The sequence below is a fragment of the Typopeltis vanoorti genome, chromosome 13, assembly GCF_054136105.1.
Source record: "Typopeltis vanoorti isolate ZY-2024b chromosome 13, IOZ_Tvanoo_1.0, whole genome shotgun sequence".
Lineage (NCBI taxonomy): Eukaryota > Metazoa > Arthropoda > Arachnida > Uropygi > Thelyphonidae > Typopeltis > Typopeltis vanoorti.
The window spans coordinates 49,828,944-49,849,076 of NC_143561.1; the positions used below are offsets into that span (position 1 = coordinate 49,828,944).

At 33.5% G+C, this 20,133-nt stretch overlaps 1 protein-coding gene across 2 annotated transcripts in view; it reads left to right on the forward strand.

The window, feature by feature from the left end:
• The window catches only part of LOC150100138 (dnaJ homolog l(2)tid, mitochondrial-like), a 149,140-nt gene that overhangs the window by 19,914 nt on the left and 109,093 nt on the right, over window positions 1–20,133 (forward strand). For both annotated transcript variants that reach the window (XM_090402825.1, XM_090402824.1), the window contains exons 3-4: window positions 5,238–5,321; window positions 16,013–16,231. In XM_090402825.1, coding sequence (XP_090258951.1) covers window positions 5,238–5,321; window positions 16,013–16,231 — 303 coding nt within the window. The remainder of the gene's footprint in view (window positions 1–5,237; window positions 5,322–16,012; window positions 16,232–20,133) is intronic.

Consider the following 20,133-nt stretch of genomic DNA (forward strand, 5'->3'; position numbering starts at 1 on the left):
CCATAATAAGTGACAGTCATCAGTACTTTCATTCATCATCTTTAGAACTTGATGTTCCAGCATGTATTTGCCATAAAGACGTTATGTGTGTCCGGTTATTTTAATGCTGAGTGATGTGTAGTTAGTACAAGTTATTAGCAGCCATCTTGTAAGTCCATTTCTTAAGTGTTTCAAGCAGATTTTGTTGAGGACTTTATAATAAGTCTCTTACATTTTAGTATTATACCCAAAGTTTTGAGTTTTACATTAAGGACATACTGCTATCCTCTGTCATTCAGGAATAACTGTGCTTTCCATAAAACATTTGTCAGTGGAATATATTCTTCCTGTAGGGATTCATATGTTATACTGGTGCATGACAATTTACCTTCCTTTTTGTCATCATCATCATCATCAAATTCCTGCCATGTACCCACAAGAGGTGTACAGGATATGATAGTACTACATGAAAAAATTATATCATTACTAACTTCCTATCTACAATTTTCCTCCAAATCAGTCTGTTACTTGTCAAGACTCCAACATTATCAGATCTTATATTTCTATCGTCTAAGGCACTTTGTACCGTATCAATCCACCTATATCTTGGTCTTCCTCTGGGTTGTTTTCCTGCCAGAGAACACTTGTTTTGCTAATCTTTCCTCGAACAATTCTGTTTAGGTGACCATACCACCTGAGATTAGCTCTGCTAACGCATTCCTGGATGCTGACAATGTCAAGTTCTTTCTAATATCCCTCGTTTTTAATATGATATTGCCATTGATGCCATCTGTTCACGCCTATAATATTTCTCAGGACTCTCATATCTGCGGTCTCTAGTCTTTGGTCAAGTGTTTTACTTCTGACCCAGCTCTCAGATCCATAAGTTAAAACTGGTTTGAACACTGTCTTGTATACAGCTAATTTAGTGTTCTGACTAATTTCTCTCTTATTCCATATGAATTTATTCAATTGACTTCCCACCATACCAGCTTTGCTGATTCTGTTGTCTATTTCTATATTTAATTTACCATCTTCACTAAAAATCGTGCCTAAGTAGCTGAAATGTTTTACTTGTTCCACAGGTTCTCCATTCACAACACAGTTGACATTTTCAATGATTCTGCCTATTTTCATTGTCTTTGTCTTTTTATTGCTGACCTTCATACCATATCTATTACAACAGCTATTCAATTTAGTCAGAGAATCTTGCAGACTTGTAGCGGATTTATTTAGAAGTATAACATCATCCGCATAAAGCAAAGAGCTGACATTAACATCTCCAATTTTGATATCATGTTTAATACCACTTTCCTTCATAATGTGATCCATATAGATAATGAATAACAGAGGGGATAATGTACATCCTTGTCTCACACCAGATTTAACATTAAACCATCTTCCTGTACTTCCTTCAATTCTAACTACTGACTTACAACTCAAATAAAGACTAAGTATTGCTTGATATAATGCCCCATTGACACCATATAACTGCAGCGTATTGAATAGCTGCTCTCTTGGCACCTTATCATATGCCTTTTCCAAATCGACAAAACTTAAATACAGATCTTTGTTATATTCCCATGCTTTCTCGACTATTTGTTGTAAAGTGAAGATCTGACCTTGACTGCCTCTGTTTGGCCTGAATCCAGCTTGTTCTTCACCAAGCTTTTCTTCCACAATTCTTCTCAACCGTTTCTCAAGTATACTTGCATAGATCTTGCCAGGAACACTCAGTAGGGAAATGCCTCTGTAATTCTCACATTCGGTTTTATTTTCCTTTTTATATATGGGTACTATGAGAACTCTACTCCAATCATCGGGAATTCGTCCCTCTGTCCGGGCTTTCTGAACTATGCAGTGCAGCCACTGTAAGGATCTGATTCCACCATACTTCAGCATTTCTGGTCGAATATCATCCACTCCAGCTGCCTTTCCACATTTCAAGCCTTTGATGGCTTTTTCTACTTCAAGTATGGATATGTATTCCTGCCTTTATGACTGGTCAGTGTTTTTTACCACTGTGCTGTCATCACTGCTTGTTTCATTTAGCAGTTTTTCAAAGTAATTACTCCATACTTCAAGGATATCTTTTTCTCCCGTTTTCATGTCACCTTTTTCATCTGTAACTCCTTTTACAGCACTCTTTCCTCCATTCCTAAGCTTTTTCAACAACCTCCAGAATATTTTGCCACCTTCTTGATATTTATTTTCTATATTCTTGCCAAAGTCGTCCCATGACTTTTGTTTAGCTAATTTTACACAGTGTTTTGCATTCTTGCATTTGTCTCTGTATTCTCTAAGAGCACAAGCTGACTTATTTTCCAGGAACTTTTGATATGCTTTCTTCTTTTCCTTCACTGCCTCTTTAACTTCCTGTGTCCACCAGGGGGTTCTGATTTTTTTATCCTTGCAGACAACTTCACCACATGCCTCTCTGGCAGAATCAATCAATGTTTTCTTTAGAGTTTGCCACTGAATCTCCAAGGTTTGATTCCTGTTCTCAAACTCTTTCATTTTTTTTTCAATAATCTTTGTGTATTTTAGTCTACAGTTCACATCCAAGAGTTCTACAGTTCACATCAATATAAAATTCAATTTTATCCTGCTCAAGACTAAATAGTGATCACTTCCAATTTCAAATCCTTTGTAAACTCTGGTGTCCTGCACCAGGGAGAAAACATCACTATCAACAATAACATAGTCAATGAGACTTTTCTTATTCCTAGCCTCTTCTCTCCATGTGAATTTGTGCACATTCTTATGTTGGCACATGGTGTTAGTAATAACCAATCCATGTCCTGAGCAGAAATCCAACAGATATTTGCCATTATTATTAGCTTTGCTCTTTTCTCCAAATTTTCCCAAAATATTTTTTGTATGTCTCACAATCATTTCCTACTCTGCTATTTAGGTCACCAAGAAGGACCAACTTTTCCTTTTTCATTGTGTCAGTTGCTTTTTCTAAAGCCTCAAAAAATCCTCCATTTCTACCTTAGTGGAACCTTCTGTGGGACCATAGGCACAAATAAGTCTCATTGTCCAGTTCCCCATTCTCATATTTGCCCACATTACTCTACTTGAGATTGACTGCCATTCAAGAAGATTAGCCTCATATTTTGTGTTGAATACTATGGCTACTCCTTCTTTTCCTTGAGTGTAATTGCCTGAATATAACATTTTGTATTTATTGCTCAGAAAGATCTCTCCAGTTTTTGTCTTTTTTGTTTCAGTCACCCCTATTATGTCAATCTGGTATTTATCTAATTCCTCAGCTAGCTCCATTTTTTTGCCATTCAGTTTTCTTACATTGATAGTACCGATCTTTAAATCTGGTGATGTTGAGTTGGGGTTTGTTTTCAGATTTGTTCCAGTAGCTGACTTTTTGCTGCTCGCCCTGGTTCCCTGGCGAAAAGGCCTTGTTTAACCAGGCGACGCCCCAGCCGGCATGAAATTTTGTCATGTTGTACCATCATTTTTTTATTTTGGTTTAACCAATAAGAATACAATTTGGTAAATCCCAAATTGCCAGCCCATCCTCGTCCGTTCAGTATCCAAGTAGATACCCAACAGGGTGCACCACGAGAAGGTGAGGATTGGACATTAGGTCAGAAGCCTTGGTCGGTTCTCCACATTCCTTTAAAGGCTATGTGGAAGTCTCCTCTCAGTTATACAGCTTTGACCCTTAAGCACACCTTCCTTTTTGTATTAGGTTTAATGTGTTTCACACATTTGAAGAATACAAGGAGCATTTCACACATACCTTATACTTATTCCCTAAAAGCAGGAAGCAATGTTTCTTTACTGTTCTTTACTTTGGGTTCTGTTATTTTTCTGTTTCTTAAATTGTATATGGTTATGGATTATAATTTTTTTTCTTCTTTATTTAAAAATTCATACTTACCTTTGATGAGTTTAATCATATTATATTATTATACAGGTTTATTAATAAATTTTTAGTCATGGATTACAGCAACTGCTGTAATCCATGGCTAAAACTGCTGTAAACATTCCTGCTATTTTATTATGCAATTACATAATAATATAGTAGAAATATTTACACATGCATTTACCATTCTTCTAAATATATATATTCACTTATTATAATATTATTATTATTATTATTGTTCTGGGCAACTCCATGGAGTCGACAGACTCATCGAGGGAGGCCCTAACATCATGTCAAGAACAACTATTTGACATTCACACAGTATCTATCATACCTTGCCTTGAACTCATTCACGGTTGTAGCACCCACAACAGACTCTGGAAGCTCATTCACTACTCTCCAAGTAAAAAACCTAGCTCTAACACCCTTGTCAACCACGCTCTTGCCCAGCTTCCATTCATGGCCTCTAGTCCTCCCACCACCAGTCATATTTTCAAAAATATCTTCTGGATCAATCTTATAGAAACCCTTCAGTAATTTGAATGTCTCAATCATATCACCCCTCCTTTGCCTATCGACCAATTTCTGCAACCCACAAATCTTCAACCTATTCTCATAAGGTTCATTCCACAGACCTGCTATCATCTTGGTCACTCGTCTCTGGATCCTCTCCACTTCCTCCCCATCACGAAGAAACCCTGGTGCCCATAACTGGGCACAGTAGTCCAGATGGGGTCTTATCAAGGCTCGATACAGAGGAACAACAACTTGTTTGTCTCTGCATGTTAAAGTATTTTTCAGAAGCCAAGTGATTTGGTGAGCTGTTTTAGTCACTTTTGCAATGTGGCCCCTAAACTTCAATTTCCTATCCACCAACACTCCCAAATCCCTGGCCTCATCAATCTCCTGGAGTACGGTTCCACCAATGCGATATACTGCTGCTATTCTTTTCACCCCAAAGTGCATAACCTTACACTTTGGCACATTAAATTGACATCCATTTTTCCTAGCCCAGTCCTCCAAACTATCCAAATCATCCTGTAAAATTTTGACATCCTGTGCACTCATAATTGCTCTACCCAACTTTGCATCATCAGCAAACAAGTGAACACTTCCTCTCAAATCCTTTCCTGTATCATTGATGAACAAATTGAAAAGCAGTGGTCCAAGAACAGTGCCCTGTGGCACTCCACTAGTCACAAGCCGTCTTTTAGACTCCACTCCTGAATAAACCACTCTCTGGTATCTCCCTTTCAACCACCCTCCTATCCATCTCACCAACCCTATATCTATCCCCATCTGCTCCAGTTTACTGATTAGGGTTCTATATAAGATGTAATAAAATTAAAATTAATTTTTATCTCTTTAGCTTGCTAAAAAATACCATCCTGACACAAATAAAGGAGATCCTGAAGCAGCGAAGAAGTTTCAGGAAGTTTCAACAGCTTATGAAGTAAGCATTTATGACTATATATAATTTTACTTTGTTTTGATGATCAGTAATACATTTCAACATTTAGTTTTTTTTTTTTTTGCTTCAATCCTATTAAATCTACCCAAGAAGAAGAAGAAAGTAAACAGAAAATTTCATGTTGTTCTCAATGGTATAAGAAACTTTAATTTCCATCCTCTTTGGTTGTTAAATAAGAATTTTCATATCACTAAGTCACAACTATATTTAGAATTTCAAAACCTGAACACAGGAAATATGTTCAGTCTGTTTTCTTGATTGTAATTGGTTTTATGTAACTTTCCCAGTTTATGCATTGACAGAAAGGTTTAGAGACTAAACCTTTCTGATCTGATCCTTCATCAGATAACATATTTGCTATAGAATATTAACAGTTATTTGCTTGGACTAGCAGAAAATTTAATTGGTTAGAGAATCTCTTTTATATACACACAACTCAGTTAATCTATATAATGTTCAGAATAATCAGCTAACACCTTTTATCCCATTAAAGGATGTAAGCGAAGCCTTTTAACCTTATCTATCTGTTGGAGACTAGTGGACGGTTCAATCGCCACTGGTAGCCAATTAGAGATAGCTGGTCCATGACTATCGCTAATTATAGGTGGCAACTGATGAAGAGATGGGCAAACAAGTGCTGCCATTTCTTGGTGCCTAATCCTAACAGGATGTGCTACTGCCTGAAATAATGTGGGTTCTACGGTAGATTTTCTGAGTTTATGAGACAAAACACCCGAGTTTCCAGGAGGAAAACTCACTTGTCCATGCCAGAGATTGACTAACTCGGGAACCAGTCAAGGAAGGGCTTAGAAAAAGTTCCTCCAATCAGCGACTAGACTTGAACTTAAGTCTACCTTCGGACGACTTAGTACAGAGTGTGCAAGCACCATTTGCAATGAGCTACACAGGCCTTACTGTATATGTACATTTTAGTTATTTAACCCTACTAACACCACAAGAACAAAATAAATATGATAATTTATTTTGTTCTTGTGGTGTTCTTGTCATAGAACACAAAGGCAGCAACAGCCATCTATGAGAACAGTTCAGAATTTTATCAAAAGCTTCCTGTTATGGCATCTTCTAGGGCTGGATTTAAATACTAGTTTATAGCTGTTAAGCTAATGGTCTGAAAATGACTATCTGCCTGATTTTTGGTAAATCTGATGTAGTTACTGAAGTTTAAAAAATAGAAAATCATTTGGGATAAGTAAGATACAAAAAGAACTATTAAAAACATGATGTGAAAGCAATGAATTATGTGATATTCTAAATACAATATTTAGAGAAGGAAAAATGCCAGCTGACTTGAAAGTACCTAACAATACTTATGTTCAAAAAAGGAGACAGGACATATCCAGAGAACTATAAAGGGATAAATCTAATTAACTGATGAGCAACAATGATTTAGATAGATGATAGATAGATAGATGCAATATTTGTATTAAAGCAAATGATAGAAAAATCATTGGAATACAATAAACCTGTTTACATTTTTTGAATTTAACCAAAGCATTTGATAGAATTCAGTTAAAAGACATAATAACCACATTAAAAATAAGAGAAATACCAAAACAACTTTCAAACTAATCGAGAATATATATACACAGATAAGTTCTATAGTAAATACAGAACCCTAACCCAGTTAGCCTAGTGGCTGTGCACTTTGCAACCATATGCCTAGGGAAGTAGTGTCCTAGGTTCGATTCCTGTCGGTGACGTGAAGAGCTGAAGGATCTTCCTCAGCCATAGCCAAGTTAGCCGGTCTTGGGCATGGACAGTAGGGTTTTTCCCCCCCAGTTTATCATGGGGTTTTTCATCCTGCAAAGCAGGCAAACCGGCCTTGAGAACTCAACACTACGGACATAGGATACACTGGGGTGTAGGGCTGACCACCTTATCCTGTGAATGTCTTGAGGTTCGATGATTAATAAAACCCTCGACTCTGCAAGGTAAAAGAGGGAAGAAGGAAGATGATAAATACAGAACAAGGACAGATAGAGGAAATTAAAATGAACAAAGGAATTGGACACCTTTACAAGAATTGGATCCAAGTTAAGTCCAATTTTATTTAATTTATTGATGGATGAAATAATTAAAACACAAAAAAAAAAATAAAACTGGATATGCTGATAACATCTTACTAGCAGAAAAGAAAGATGAAGATATCATCAGAAAAAACTAAAACCATGATAGTTGCTAGTGAACTCATAAGTTGTAAATTAGAAATCAAAGAGAAAATAATTGAAAAGTTAGTATGATGAAGTATTTAGGAATAGAGCTAAATAACTATGGAATTGCAGAAACAATAAAAGCCAGTAGATTATATGACTGTCTCGGCACTCTCATCTGTTGGAATAAGATATTTCTCAGGTAGTTCTTGGAATACCCAATTCATCGAATAGAGAAAAATGAAAGAGAGTGACATAGCTTTTATGACCACCTGCATTGGATTACAGGCCAGTTTATTATTTAATCTTGCCCTTGGGAACCATCTCCATTCTACCTACCTCTCCAGTGTTTAGCCTCTGACCCTCCTCCTTCACTCTACCTAAACACTGTCATGACTATAAAATCAGAAACATGTCTAATAAAAGAAGGTGTCTCTCGGTTCGCAAAAAATGTCAAAGTGTGTAAAAAGTTTTCTTTGTCCTTTTCAACAAACAACATAACTGAAATACAAAAAATTGAGAAAGTGCGAGCTTACAAATGTCGATGAAACATTGCTTTGATGGTTCACTTCACAAAAAAATGCTGGATTCTTAATAGATGGTTCAATCTTGAAAGGTCAAGTGGAAAAATTTGTTGAACAATTTGGACATGATGCTTTTACATATAACAATGATTGGCTGTATAATTGAAATCATGTTTATTATTGATTAGCATTTTTAATTTCAGAGAAATAAAGTGCTTAGTATTAAGTGTATATTAATGTAGACCATCAGTATATCCATACAGATGTTTTACAGAATTTTATTTGTATATTAGTGTAAACTTAAATTTCCTTTTCAGATTACTAGTTTCCATCGTTAGTGCATTTATATTATGTAGAAAAGCAAAACTGATTTGTCATTTATAAGTAGTCATGTAGTTAATATATTGTGTTTGTGTAGTGCTAACATTTTGTGAAGTGAATATAGAAGATTTGCCTGTTAGTTTGTCCAAAATAAGTGTTATAGTTTAATGTTTGTGTATGTTTAAAATATATAAATTGACAAGACTTACTTAGTTGACTGAAATGAATTTTTACCACTTTCAAGCAAAGCACCATGAAAATAATGTGTAATGGCAGCAGTTTCCCTTACTTCACAATTGAAGCAGAACCGGAAGTAATGTGTTCTAGAGCATTGTGAGTGTAAAGAACATGTTAACTAAGTAAACAGCTGAAGAGAGCTGTGTGTGTGTGTGTGTGTGAGAGAGAGAGAGAGAGATACAGATATGAGTGATATGGAAGAGTTTTTGGAACTAGGAAAAAGTTCCATTAGTAGTGGTCTTTTAGAAAGAAAGATGTTTTAAAAGTTATTTAGCTGTTATGTTACATAAGTAACTGGAATAAAAGTTGTTGAAGATAATTATGGGAACTTTGGAACTTGATAAATGAAGTTTCTCATATAAGAAGAGAAATGTTTATTGGATATTCAAGTTTTCATTAGTGAAGTAATGTTTTACTGGCTGTTTTGGAGAATACAATAATTTTTCCTTGAGAATTTTTCATCCAGGAAGAGAAAAGATTGTGAATCTTGAAGAATAAAGTGGAAAGGAGCAATACTTAGGTGGGATTTTTTTAGAAGCCACTAAAGAAGGAATATTAGACACTGTTCAAATTTGAAGCTTTTATTGCCAAGTCAGAACTTTTTGTATCTCTAAGAGTAGAAAATCTACATTTATTTCCAAGATAAAAGTAGGTTTCAGGAGAGGAAATGTTTCCTCCAAAAAAATAAAGAAACTTTCTTTGAAGAGAGGGCCAGACGCAGTTAAGAGACAATGTTCTTTTTAGCTGGTATAATTTTGAGCCCAAAAACCAGATAAAGTGTAATAATTACTGTCTGACAAAAGATGCGAAACCTCTTGACACCTCTGTCCATGGCAGAGTGCAAATCTATTCCGATAATAGGGTAATCAATGGTGAGTGTTTATTATTATATGTCAGAAAATTAGCTTTTCTTTTACGAAAATTTTAGAATTTAAAGTGGCTTGCACAACAGTTGGAAAATTTTATGTATAAAGTACATGATGTCGTGTGTTGGTGACAAATTTGTACATTGCCTTATTCCTTTCTCCCCCTTCAACATGAATTGACTCTTCTTGGCATTATGCCAGCCAAGGTTCTCACATCTGTGATCAGACAGTAGTTAATTATCTTCTTAGATTTTAAGTTGTAATTAAATTTCAAAATATTGTAAATTTCTTTTAACATGGTTTACTATTATTAAACTGTTTTTCATTTTTGTACTTTGCGTTTTTGTACGTTTATCAATCAGTGAACTTATTGTTGAAGTTTAAGATTGAAATTCGAGAAATGATAGCAAATTGTCATAGGCAAATCACATATATCTGGGATCTTACTTGTGTGCTTAGAATTCACTATAGAATCCACTCGGACACTATTTTTACAATTGGCACAGCAGACAAGATTTAATAGTTTAAAACTTATTCACAATGGTGCAATCCACAACAGGATTTAATAAATTAAACTTTTTACAAATAAAATAAAGTAGCTTTAAAATCTTCAGTAGTTTATATAAATAAGCATATTCTTACAAATAATATCTAGGTATGTAATTACATTATTTTTTCTCTCTCTTATATTTCTGTTTTTCTTTTCTTGAATTATTAAGAATTAAAAAAAAATAGTGGGAGATTTAACTGATCGCTTATATAGTGAGTGATGGTTATAACAAGGAACGTTTGTTGGTCTCCTTGTGCTTGCTATAATCAAATTTGACTGTATATATACAGGGTGGCCCATAAGTCACAAAGGAAAGGATTTAAGCATTTAATAACTTTTTTATTTATAATTATTTTTATTTATTTATTTATTTTTGTTATAATGAAACACAGAATCTGGAGATTTTTTTTATTAGTTGTGAAAAGCCTTCCATTTTCAGCTTCACAAAGATGGGCCCTTTCTAGACATGACAGCTGTTAAATGTTAAATGCAGTGCACTAATTTCTGCATGAATGTTCTTCAGCTGTGGAATATCTGAGGCTTGTTCACATATACCTTTTCCTTCAAGTAATCCCCATAGGAAGAAGTCTGGAGCTTTCAGGTCTGAAGAATGTGATGGCCTGTTACTTGCAGATCTTTGCAAAATTATTGCAGATAATCACAAAATTGCGTGATTTTGGTTCATTGTTGGTTTGTGAACTTTTGCGTGATTAATTTCTCAAAAGATCCTTCGAATACCTGAAAAAATAAAATGAAAAAATTAAAAATCAATAAAGTTATTTACATTTTAAACTCCTTCGTAGCTTACGAACCTATATGTTTAGTTGTTTTCCTGTTTAGTGTTTTCTAATGCTGTGATATCACTACTTGTTTCATTAAGCAATTGTTCAATGTAGTTACTCCAGATATTTTCAGTTTTCATATCACCTTTATCATCTTTGATTCCTTTTAGACTACTCATTCCTTCATTTCTAAGCTTTTTCAATACCCTCCAAACATTTTGACATTTTTCATGATATTTATCTGCTATATTCTTACTATGACACTTGTTTAGCTACTTTTTTTTTTCATGTTGCTTCATTTTCTTATATTTTCCTCTGTTTTCTCAGACCATATACTGACTTGCTTTCTAGGAACTTTCAATATGCTTTCTTCTTTTTCATGGCCACTTCCTAAGTCTATCATGAAGTTATAATTTTTCTCTCCCTAAAGACAACTTTACCACATCTCCTTGACTGAATCAATTAGTGTGTTCTTCAGAATTTGCTCAGAGTTTTCCAAGGTTTGCTTCTTGTTTTCAGGCGCTTTCATTTTTTTCTCCAATAATATTTGTATGCTTGAGTATGCTTCTCACTTCTGAAAGCTGCTTGCTCAGTTGAGATGGTGTTTGCACTCCTTAGTACTAAACTGCCTGAAGATAGATTTAAGTTCAAGTTCAGTCAGTGACTAGAGGAACTTTTTTTAAGCCTTTTTTCCAACTAGTTCCCGAGTTAGTTGATCTTTGGCATGGCCAAGCAGGTTTTTCATCCCGTAAACTCAAGAAAATTGACCGTAGAACCCACCTATTTCAGGCATTAAAAAATATTGTGGTAGAGTTATGGACCACGAGATGGCAGCACTTGTTGAGCTGTCTCTTCACTGTGGGCTGCTTAAATTAGTGATAGCCTTGGGCGAGCTATTTCTGATTGGCTACCAGTGGAGATTGAACTGCCTACTCAGTCTCCAAAAGTTAGATAGGGTTAAAACGACCTTGCCTACTCCCTATATGGGAATAAAATGCATTAGCTGATTTTTTTTTTTTTATATATAATATTCAATTTCATCCTGTTCAAAACCACCTCCTGTTTCTAATTCTCTGTATACTCTTGTGTTTTTAACCATCTTGAGGTATATTTGCCATCAACAATAACATAGTCAATGAGACTTTTTCTTTTGAATTTGCACACATCTTTTTTTTTTTTGGAATATGGTGTTGGTAATAACTAGTCTGTCCTGAACTGAAATCCAGCAAATATCTTCCATAATAATTAACTTTATTCATTTCTCCAAATTTTCTTAATGTTTTTATGTCTGTTATTCATTTCTTACTCTGCTGTTCAGATCTCCAACAAGGACCCACTTATCTTTCATCTGGTGACTTGAAAAATTCCTTCACTTATTGGAACCTTGTGTTTACATTTTGATGTTTGTTTCCCTGTCTCTACTAAAATTGCCTGCCATTTGAGAAAATTATCCTTATATTTGGTGTTGAATGCTATATCTACTCTTTTCCCTTGATCATTATTGCCTGAATATAACATCTTGTATTTGTTGCTTACAGAATCTCACCTGTTTTTGTCTTCTTTGTTTTGGTGACACCTATTATGTTGATCTGGTAATCCAGTTCTTCTGCTAGTTTTCCCTTTCTTTTCTTTTGGTGCTTTTTATGTTGATGCAAATCTTGAACTCTGCTTACGTTGAGTTGGGGTTTGCTCCAGTAGATGCAGCAGGGAAACACACTCTAACACTATAATCAGGTTCGATATTCTTTGACTGAGTTTATTCTGCTTAAGGAAGTTTTTTCATAACAGCTCAATAAATTCAGGTTCGTTCTTCTCATGAGTATTCACTGCTGCCTAATCAATGTTTGGATAATTAGTCACCCATGATGAGTAGGGTTTATTTGGCAATGCATTTCATTATCTCCAGCAACTGATCTCTTAGGTCTTGTTAGCAACACTCTACTATGTATTTGATCTTATTAGACTCCACTCACACCATATAGCTTCAAACTCACTGCTACATGGAGAATTGTTAGTAATATTGTAGTTGTAGCTTTTTATCCTAACTGGACCCAAATCATCTATCATTAGCATCTCATCCCTTTCTAAAAATACTTACCCTTTTATACTCAATACTAGTTAGTATATGTTTCTGAGAATCAGGTCTCAGTGATGGTAATGATCTGTATATATTATTTATTAAAGTAACAAACTCGACCTTTTTATTTCTGATACTCCTGGCATTTGTGTATGGACATATGTATATCCAATGCTTTTTTTTGTATACTCACCTCTGTAATCTGCATGAACCAGTCAAAAAATTTCATATCTAATGTTTCACTTATACACATATCCTTGCACATATTTAATAAATCCGAATCACACACAATCATCCCTTCATTGTATTCTCCTCCACAATTAAGCATATTCATATCATTAACACAGTTTAATAACTTAGCCATTCTCTCACATTCTCATCATTTCTCCCATCATAATCTAGTTTCCCCGACGTTCTTTATATTAGGTTGTAAAATCTGTCACGAAAAATTAAATTAATTAAAATTTTTTGAGTTTGATTTTACAGAGATTTCCACATATATAAAATATAATTTACGTTGTAAGAAAATGAATGTTAAATTTTACTAAATTTAATATTCATTAACATTTAACATTTTATTAAATTATAAAAGTGCACAAAAATAAGCTTTATTAAGTTGTATGTAAAACAAAGGAAGGAGGATTAGCAAAGATTATAATGATGACTGTGCATAAACAAACATTCGCAAGATCTTGGGAACATAAAAATATGAGCCCATGATATAATGTCGTGCACGGAGCCTGCTGATGTGACATCACTGTGCTGGTGGGTGATCCTGGCAACAATTATGTGGTTACATAGAATGAGACAAGATATTTGAGAGGGCTCTCAAAAATATAGAGAATAGAAAATTTAGAAGACTCTCATTGGTCACCCTATCGCTCCCCTTCCTGAGCTTTGGAGACTTCTGGTGCCAGTCCCTTTTAGTGGATGGAGTTCTGGTGGTGAAGGTGAGGCCTTATTTCGAAGGATCTCCAGCCTGATTGCAACTACATGCTCAGAGCGTATAGCTATCCATGGGCATAGCAGAAGACATCAGCCGTTCATTTCCTGTTTCCGATAGAGAAATCTACCTAAATTTCCCGGCAACTGCAAGAGTGAAGAACTGCCATATCATCCAGTCAACAGTTGTATTCCAGGAAAAGGTTGCAAGATTAAGCTAACCTAGCTGAAAAATTGTTCATGTTAACTGGACTGTATCTGTAAAGGCTACTGTAAGTAAGCATAAATTTTGTTAATGTTTTAAAGACTTACTGTTGGAATTTATGTATGTAATGAAAGTGCTTATAGGAAATTGTTAATAACTAGTTATATATAAATTGTTATGGTTTAAATTTTTTTTAGTTTTTTATTAAACAAATATAAATTTTGTATATAGAATGAATGGAGATTAGCTAAGTTAGCATATAAGGAGTAACTATATGTTAAATTTAGATGAGTCAACAATATAAAGGGTTAAGCAAGTGTTATGTAAGAGAAAGTTAATTGTATGTTGCACTTAATGTGTATATGACTAGGTTGAGAAAGAGATTTTCTCCCTCTTACATTGTGATTTACACTAAGATCAAAATAAAATCTTTTGTTTGTATAACTATCTTGCCTGATCTATTGCCAGTGCACTCTCTCCCGAAAAATTAGCGAACCTGTGAGCTTGTTTGATAAAAAATTGCCATGACTAGCTATAAGAGATTGTGTGTTAAAATTGATCTTGCCTATGTTCTACTTTAATTCTCAAGCTATATATATACAAATGAGTGCCAATTTGTACAAATAAATGAAACAAATAAATTTTTCTAATTGCATAGTGTGAGAGTTGGTAACCTGTTTATCATGGTAGACTAATAACAAAGGTCATTCACTAGCAGTGGGAACACAAAGATTATAAGGGATTAATAGAGAGGTCTATCTTAAGCAGATTATAGTTATGACTGAGTAAAGTACAAGTAAGTTAGGCCATAGGTGCAGGTGTAAAAGAATAACAAAGGCAGTTGATAGAAATACAAAGTTGATAATAGACGTAGAATATTAGAATGGTGCAGTTGACGTCAATTAAATTATAAACTAATATTATAATTTAACAAGGTCTCATACTAATAAATAATTTCTCTGACAGTAGCTATATTATAGCTACTTCCTTTACTTGATTCCTCTCACCTTGAATAAATTATCTTATATTTAAAAGGATAACACCAGCTATGTTGATTGGATATTTCTATAATTTTTCTGCTTGCTCCATCTCTTTTCTCCTTCATGCCTCTTACACATCCATCTTCAATCCTAAATTGTTCCAGTAGTTAACTTTTCACTGTTTACTCTTTTATAATGAAAGCAGACTTTTATATTACTGAGAAATTACCCCCAGCTGATATGTGATTATGTTGTATCATGAAAATGTTCGTTGTTTCAGAAAACAGACTGTTAAAGTCCCAGATTGCTGTCCTGTTCATTTATAATTCAAGTTGATACCTAATAAATACTACATTAGTTTGATTTTTTTTTTTTTTTTTTTTTGCTGCATCTGTGATGATGCAACATAAGTTATAAGTTGTTATAAATTTTAAGTTATAATATAGATTTAATAATTCACCTACATATCTGCGCTACTGCTAAGCAAACCTTATGAATTTGATGATCTAATAAAACTCAAAATAAATAGCAAATCACAGGTTCTCTTAGAAGAAACCCACTGAACATCAAAAGAGTAAGAATATAATCTGCTTACTGGTTTCAAATTGATAACCATGTTCAGCATAATTAAACAAATTGTAGGAGATTGTGGCATAATAAGATAGTTCCTTTTTTTTTTTTCATTTCTTTTTGACATTTTTGAGAGTTTCATCTTTTGTTCTAAATATCTAGATAAAGTAGCTCTTTTTCAACAATGATTGGATGGTGATTTTTGAGTGAAATGCTTTGAGGATAGAAAGTAGTTGCTGATTTTTAAAATTAATTGTAATAAAAACACAAATAGGATATTTGTGTATTTGAAACTACAAAAGAATTTGTATAGAAAATACATAAAATAGGTAAAGTTTAGAATATTTATATAATTTAATCTACATTTAGTAAATCAATTTTGTAAATATGCTATTTTTATTTAACTTAGTAAAAATAAAATTATAATAGTTATATAATTTATTTTTAGGTCTTAAGTGATGACACAAAAAGAAAGCAATATGATGAGTGGGGAAGCTCACCTGATTTTGGTCCCATTGGTAGTTCTGGTGCAGGATTCCAAGGTTTTCACTCATCAATTGATCCAGAGGAACTCTTTCGTAAAATATTTGGAGAATTTGGACTTCGTGGAACATTCCGTGATTTTGATTTTGCAGAAACACCATTTGGTTTTGGTGCCTCTAAAGAGGTAAATCTCTTTATATTACTAAATATAGATACATAAGAGGCAGTGGCAGCTCGTACATAAGCACTGCGACACTGCAGCACCCCCAAGGAAAAAATGAAAAAATTAAATTTTGTTTGTGTTTATAAATAATAACAATTCTTAAAACATTATATAAAGGCAATACATCTTAGAGGTTACAGCTTATGTTTTGACATTGATTGAATAGTTAATAATTGGAATTGTTCGATTAATGCTTTAGATTACGAAATGAATGCACTGTGATCTAATGCAGCATCAGAATTATGGCGTTCGGAAAATTACAGCTAGACTCGCCGATATTCATTTGCACTTATCATTGCATGTTACAATCAGTAATCATAATATGCATTGCTCGTTTGGGCAGTGTCGCTTACAGATAAATTGTATGCATACACATGTTATTTCTGTGAGATACGAAACTTTTCTTATTGGTGTTTATTCATGGTGAGGATGAAATATTTTGAATAAAGCAATTTTTTAATATGTAAATTTATTTATTAATAAATCGATTACTGATTAGGAAAAAAAGAATTTTTTTTTATTTTGTGTATGCAGCACCCCCACTTAAAATTTTCACTGGCCGCCACTGATAAGAGGCAAACATAACTATAAGCAAATAAAATACAAAATTCACTTCTGAACAAACCAAATTCATTCTTAGCTTTTCAAAGGACAAACATCTTCCTCTTTTTTATCCAGCAGTTCACAGAATTCCTTGCTGATGCAGTCTTATGGACAGATAGGTCATTCTGCTCAAATAAATCTGAAAGAACATGAAGATTACATCCAGCTTCATTATTCTGATGTCAAGTCTTGCCATTCACACAATATCTACTAGAGATAGGATTAATTGGAATAAGACTACATCATTCTAATCTGAACGTTATCCAATCTAGAATGATCAGGATAACATTCCCAATTTTGGGACATTATCTTGCTCACTACTTTTCATGATTCTATTTTATTAATTGATAATGTAGTGTCCTTTTCCTTGAATTTGCATAGTTACAGATCGAGCTCTCCTCAGCATTCAGTATCATGCTGTTTCACTTGTAATTCCATTTTATTTTATTTTTAATTGTTCATGTTGAAAAGTCTCAAAATGAATCTGAAAATTCTGCTCATGTTAAATATTTATTTTCAGCACAAGCAAATTCCCTATTTTATTTAATTATAGTTATAAAAGTTTTAAGTTTTAGTTATAAAAGTCAGAAGTAAACACTTGACCAAAGACTAGAGACTGCACATATGAGAGTCCTGAAATCTGTTCATGCCTCTAATCTCAAAAGATTAGAGGCGTGAACAGATGGCATCAATGGCAATATCATATTAAAAACGAGGATATTAAGAAAAAACTTGACAGTGTCAGCATCCAGAAATGCATTAGCAGAGCTTATCCCAAGTGGTATGATCACTTAAACAGAATGGGTGAGGAAAGATTGGCAAACAAGTGTTCTCTGCCAGGTTGGCAGGAAAACGACCAAGAGGAAGACCAAGATATAGGTTGATCGATACCGTACAATGTGCCTTAGATGATGGAAATATAAGATCTGATAATGATAATATTGGAGTGTTGACAAGTTACAGACTGATTTGGAGGAAAATTGTAGATAGGAAGTTAGTAATGATGTAAATTTTTCATGTAGTACTATCATATCCTGTACACCCCTTGAGGGTACATGTCAGGAATTTGATGATGATATAAAAATTTTATTTTCACACTAGTAATGTCTTATGCAAAAATTTAGCAAATTTTAATTCTTTGGATTATTGAAAGAGGACAGAAATAATAAACACAATGAGAAGAATAAATTTCAAAATAGATAACTAGTATACACCAATCTCTCTTTATACTAACTTCCTATTTTGAAATTTTCAGTATAATGAAACGTGTACTTTTAATAATTTCATTTTGGTTTAAAAAAAATGAATTTTTCCTGTACAAGCAAATATATCATAGCCAAGTAAATTTTATGAAGATCTACAACATTCATTACATCTGATCACTTCTAGAAGCAAATGATGTTACATTATATTGCGTGTTGTCATGGACAGCATCTTTGTTCCCCAACATAATTTAGATTGTGATCAAATGTGTCTAAGTAAATGAATTTTTTAACCTGTTCCAGTTTATTTCCTCAACTTCTAAGTTCTTCTCCAGGTTTTAAGTTTTCCTTATCTGTAAATATCATCTTCATATCTTTATATGATGTTAATTTTGACCATTCATAGTTATTTCCATGTTTTCTGGAATAGATTCTTTTACTAATTCTATGCATAAGTTAAACAAATATGATGAAACCAGACATCTCTGCATCACACCTCTCTCAACTGATATTTCAGAATTCATTTTAAAAATTTATGGAATTTACAACCGTGTTAAAAAAACTTTATTATCCCGACGTTTCAATCTTCACATGAAGATCATCATCTGGAACATACATCAATATACAAGACAAGCTGAGTTACGTTATTAACTGTAAGCTAAAGAAACAATGAAATATTGTTTCTTTAGCTAAAGAAACAATATTTCATTGTTTCTTGATGTATGTTTCATATTGATGTATGTTCCAGATGATCTTCATGTGAAGATTGAAACGTCGAGATAATAAAGTTTTTTAACACGGTTGTAAATTCCATAAATTTTTCAAATGTTATTAACTGTAAGCTAAAGAAATAATATTTCATTGTTTCTTTAGCTTACAGTTAATAATGTAACTCAGCTTGTCTTGTATATTGATGTATGCCCCAGATGATGATCTTGATCTGAAGATCGAAATGTCGGGATAATAAAAAAGATTTTTTAACACGGTTGTAAATTCCATAAATTTTTAAAATCAATGCTGATCACCGTGTAACTCTAAAAGAAAGGATATTTCAGAAGTTTCAACTGCTCCAAATTATATTGTTTGCCATAGTATTTTTATAGTACTGTAGGATGATATTGAGTAATTTTTTCCTCTTTTATTTTTTGTTCTAAATTTCAAACAAGTTATTTCTGTTTATTGAGTCAAATGCTTGCTAAAATAAAGTTTATAAAGCAGTAGTAACGATTTCTATTTTTTTTTTTTTTTTACCATGTCAATTCAGCTAATGGTAAAAGAGTATAGATTGCATCAATTTGTAGATTTCCCTCTCCTAAAAACATTCAAATTATTTTAATTCTAATAAGTAATTTATGGTGACTTAATGAGGCCATTGCTCTACAATTTGCAAATAACTGTATACAGCATTTTTTTTTTTTTTATGTATGCGAATTCTTCCCTATGTCCAGTCATTAGGAGTTTCTCCAACATTTATGATTTAGTTGAATAGCTGCACTAAATAATGCTTTGTGTTTCTCCTCTATACCTTCAGAACTCTCACTGTTTCATCTTTACCCAGAGCTTTGTTTAAATATGTCAGATTGCAGCATCTATTTTCATCTTTAATATTTTTGGGATCTCCCCACTTTTATGAAACTTTTTTTCATAATTTTTATTGTTAACATTCAAGCAATGCCAATCAAGGAAAAGAAGGAGTAGCCATAGTATTCAACACAAAATACGAGGCTAATCTTCTTGAATGGCAGGCAGTCTCAAGTAGAGTGATGTGGGCAAATATGAGAATGGAGAACTGGACAATGAGACTTATTTGTGCTTATGGTCCCACAGAAGGTTCTACTAAGGTAGAAGTGGAGGAATTTTTTGATGCTTTAGAAAAAGCAACTGACACAATGAAAAAGGAAAAGTTGGTCCTTGTTAGGGATCTAAATAGCAGAGTAGGAAATGATTGTCAGACATACAAAAATATTTTGGGAAAATTTGGAGAAAAGAGCAAACCTAATAATAATGGCAAATACCTGTTGGATTTCTGCTCAGGACATGGACTGGTTATTACTAACA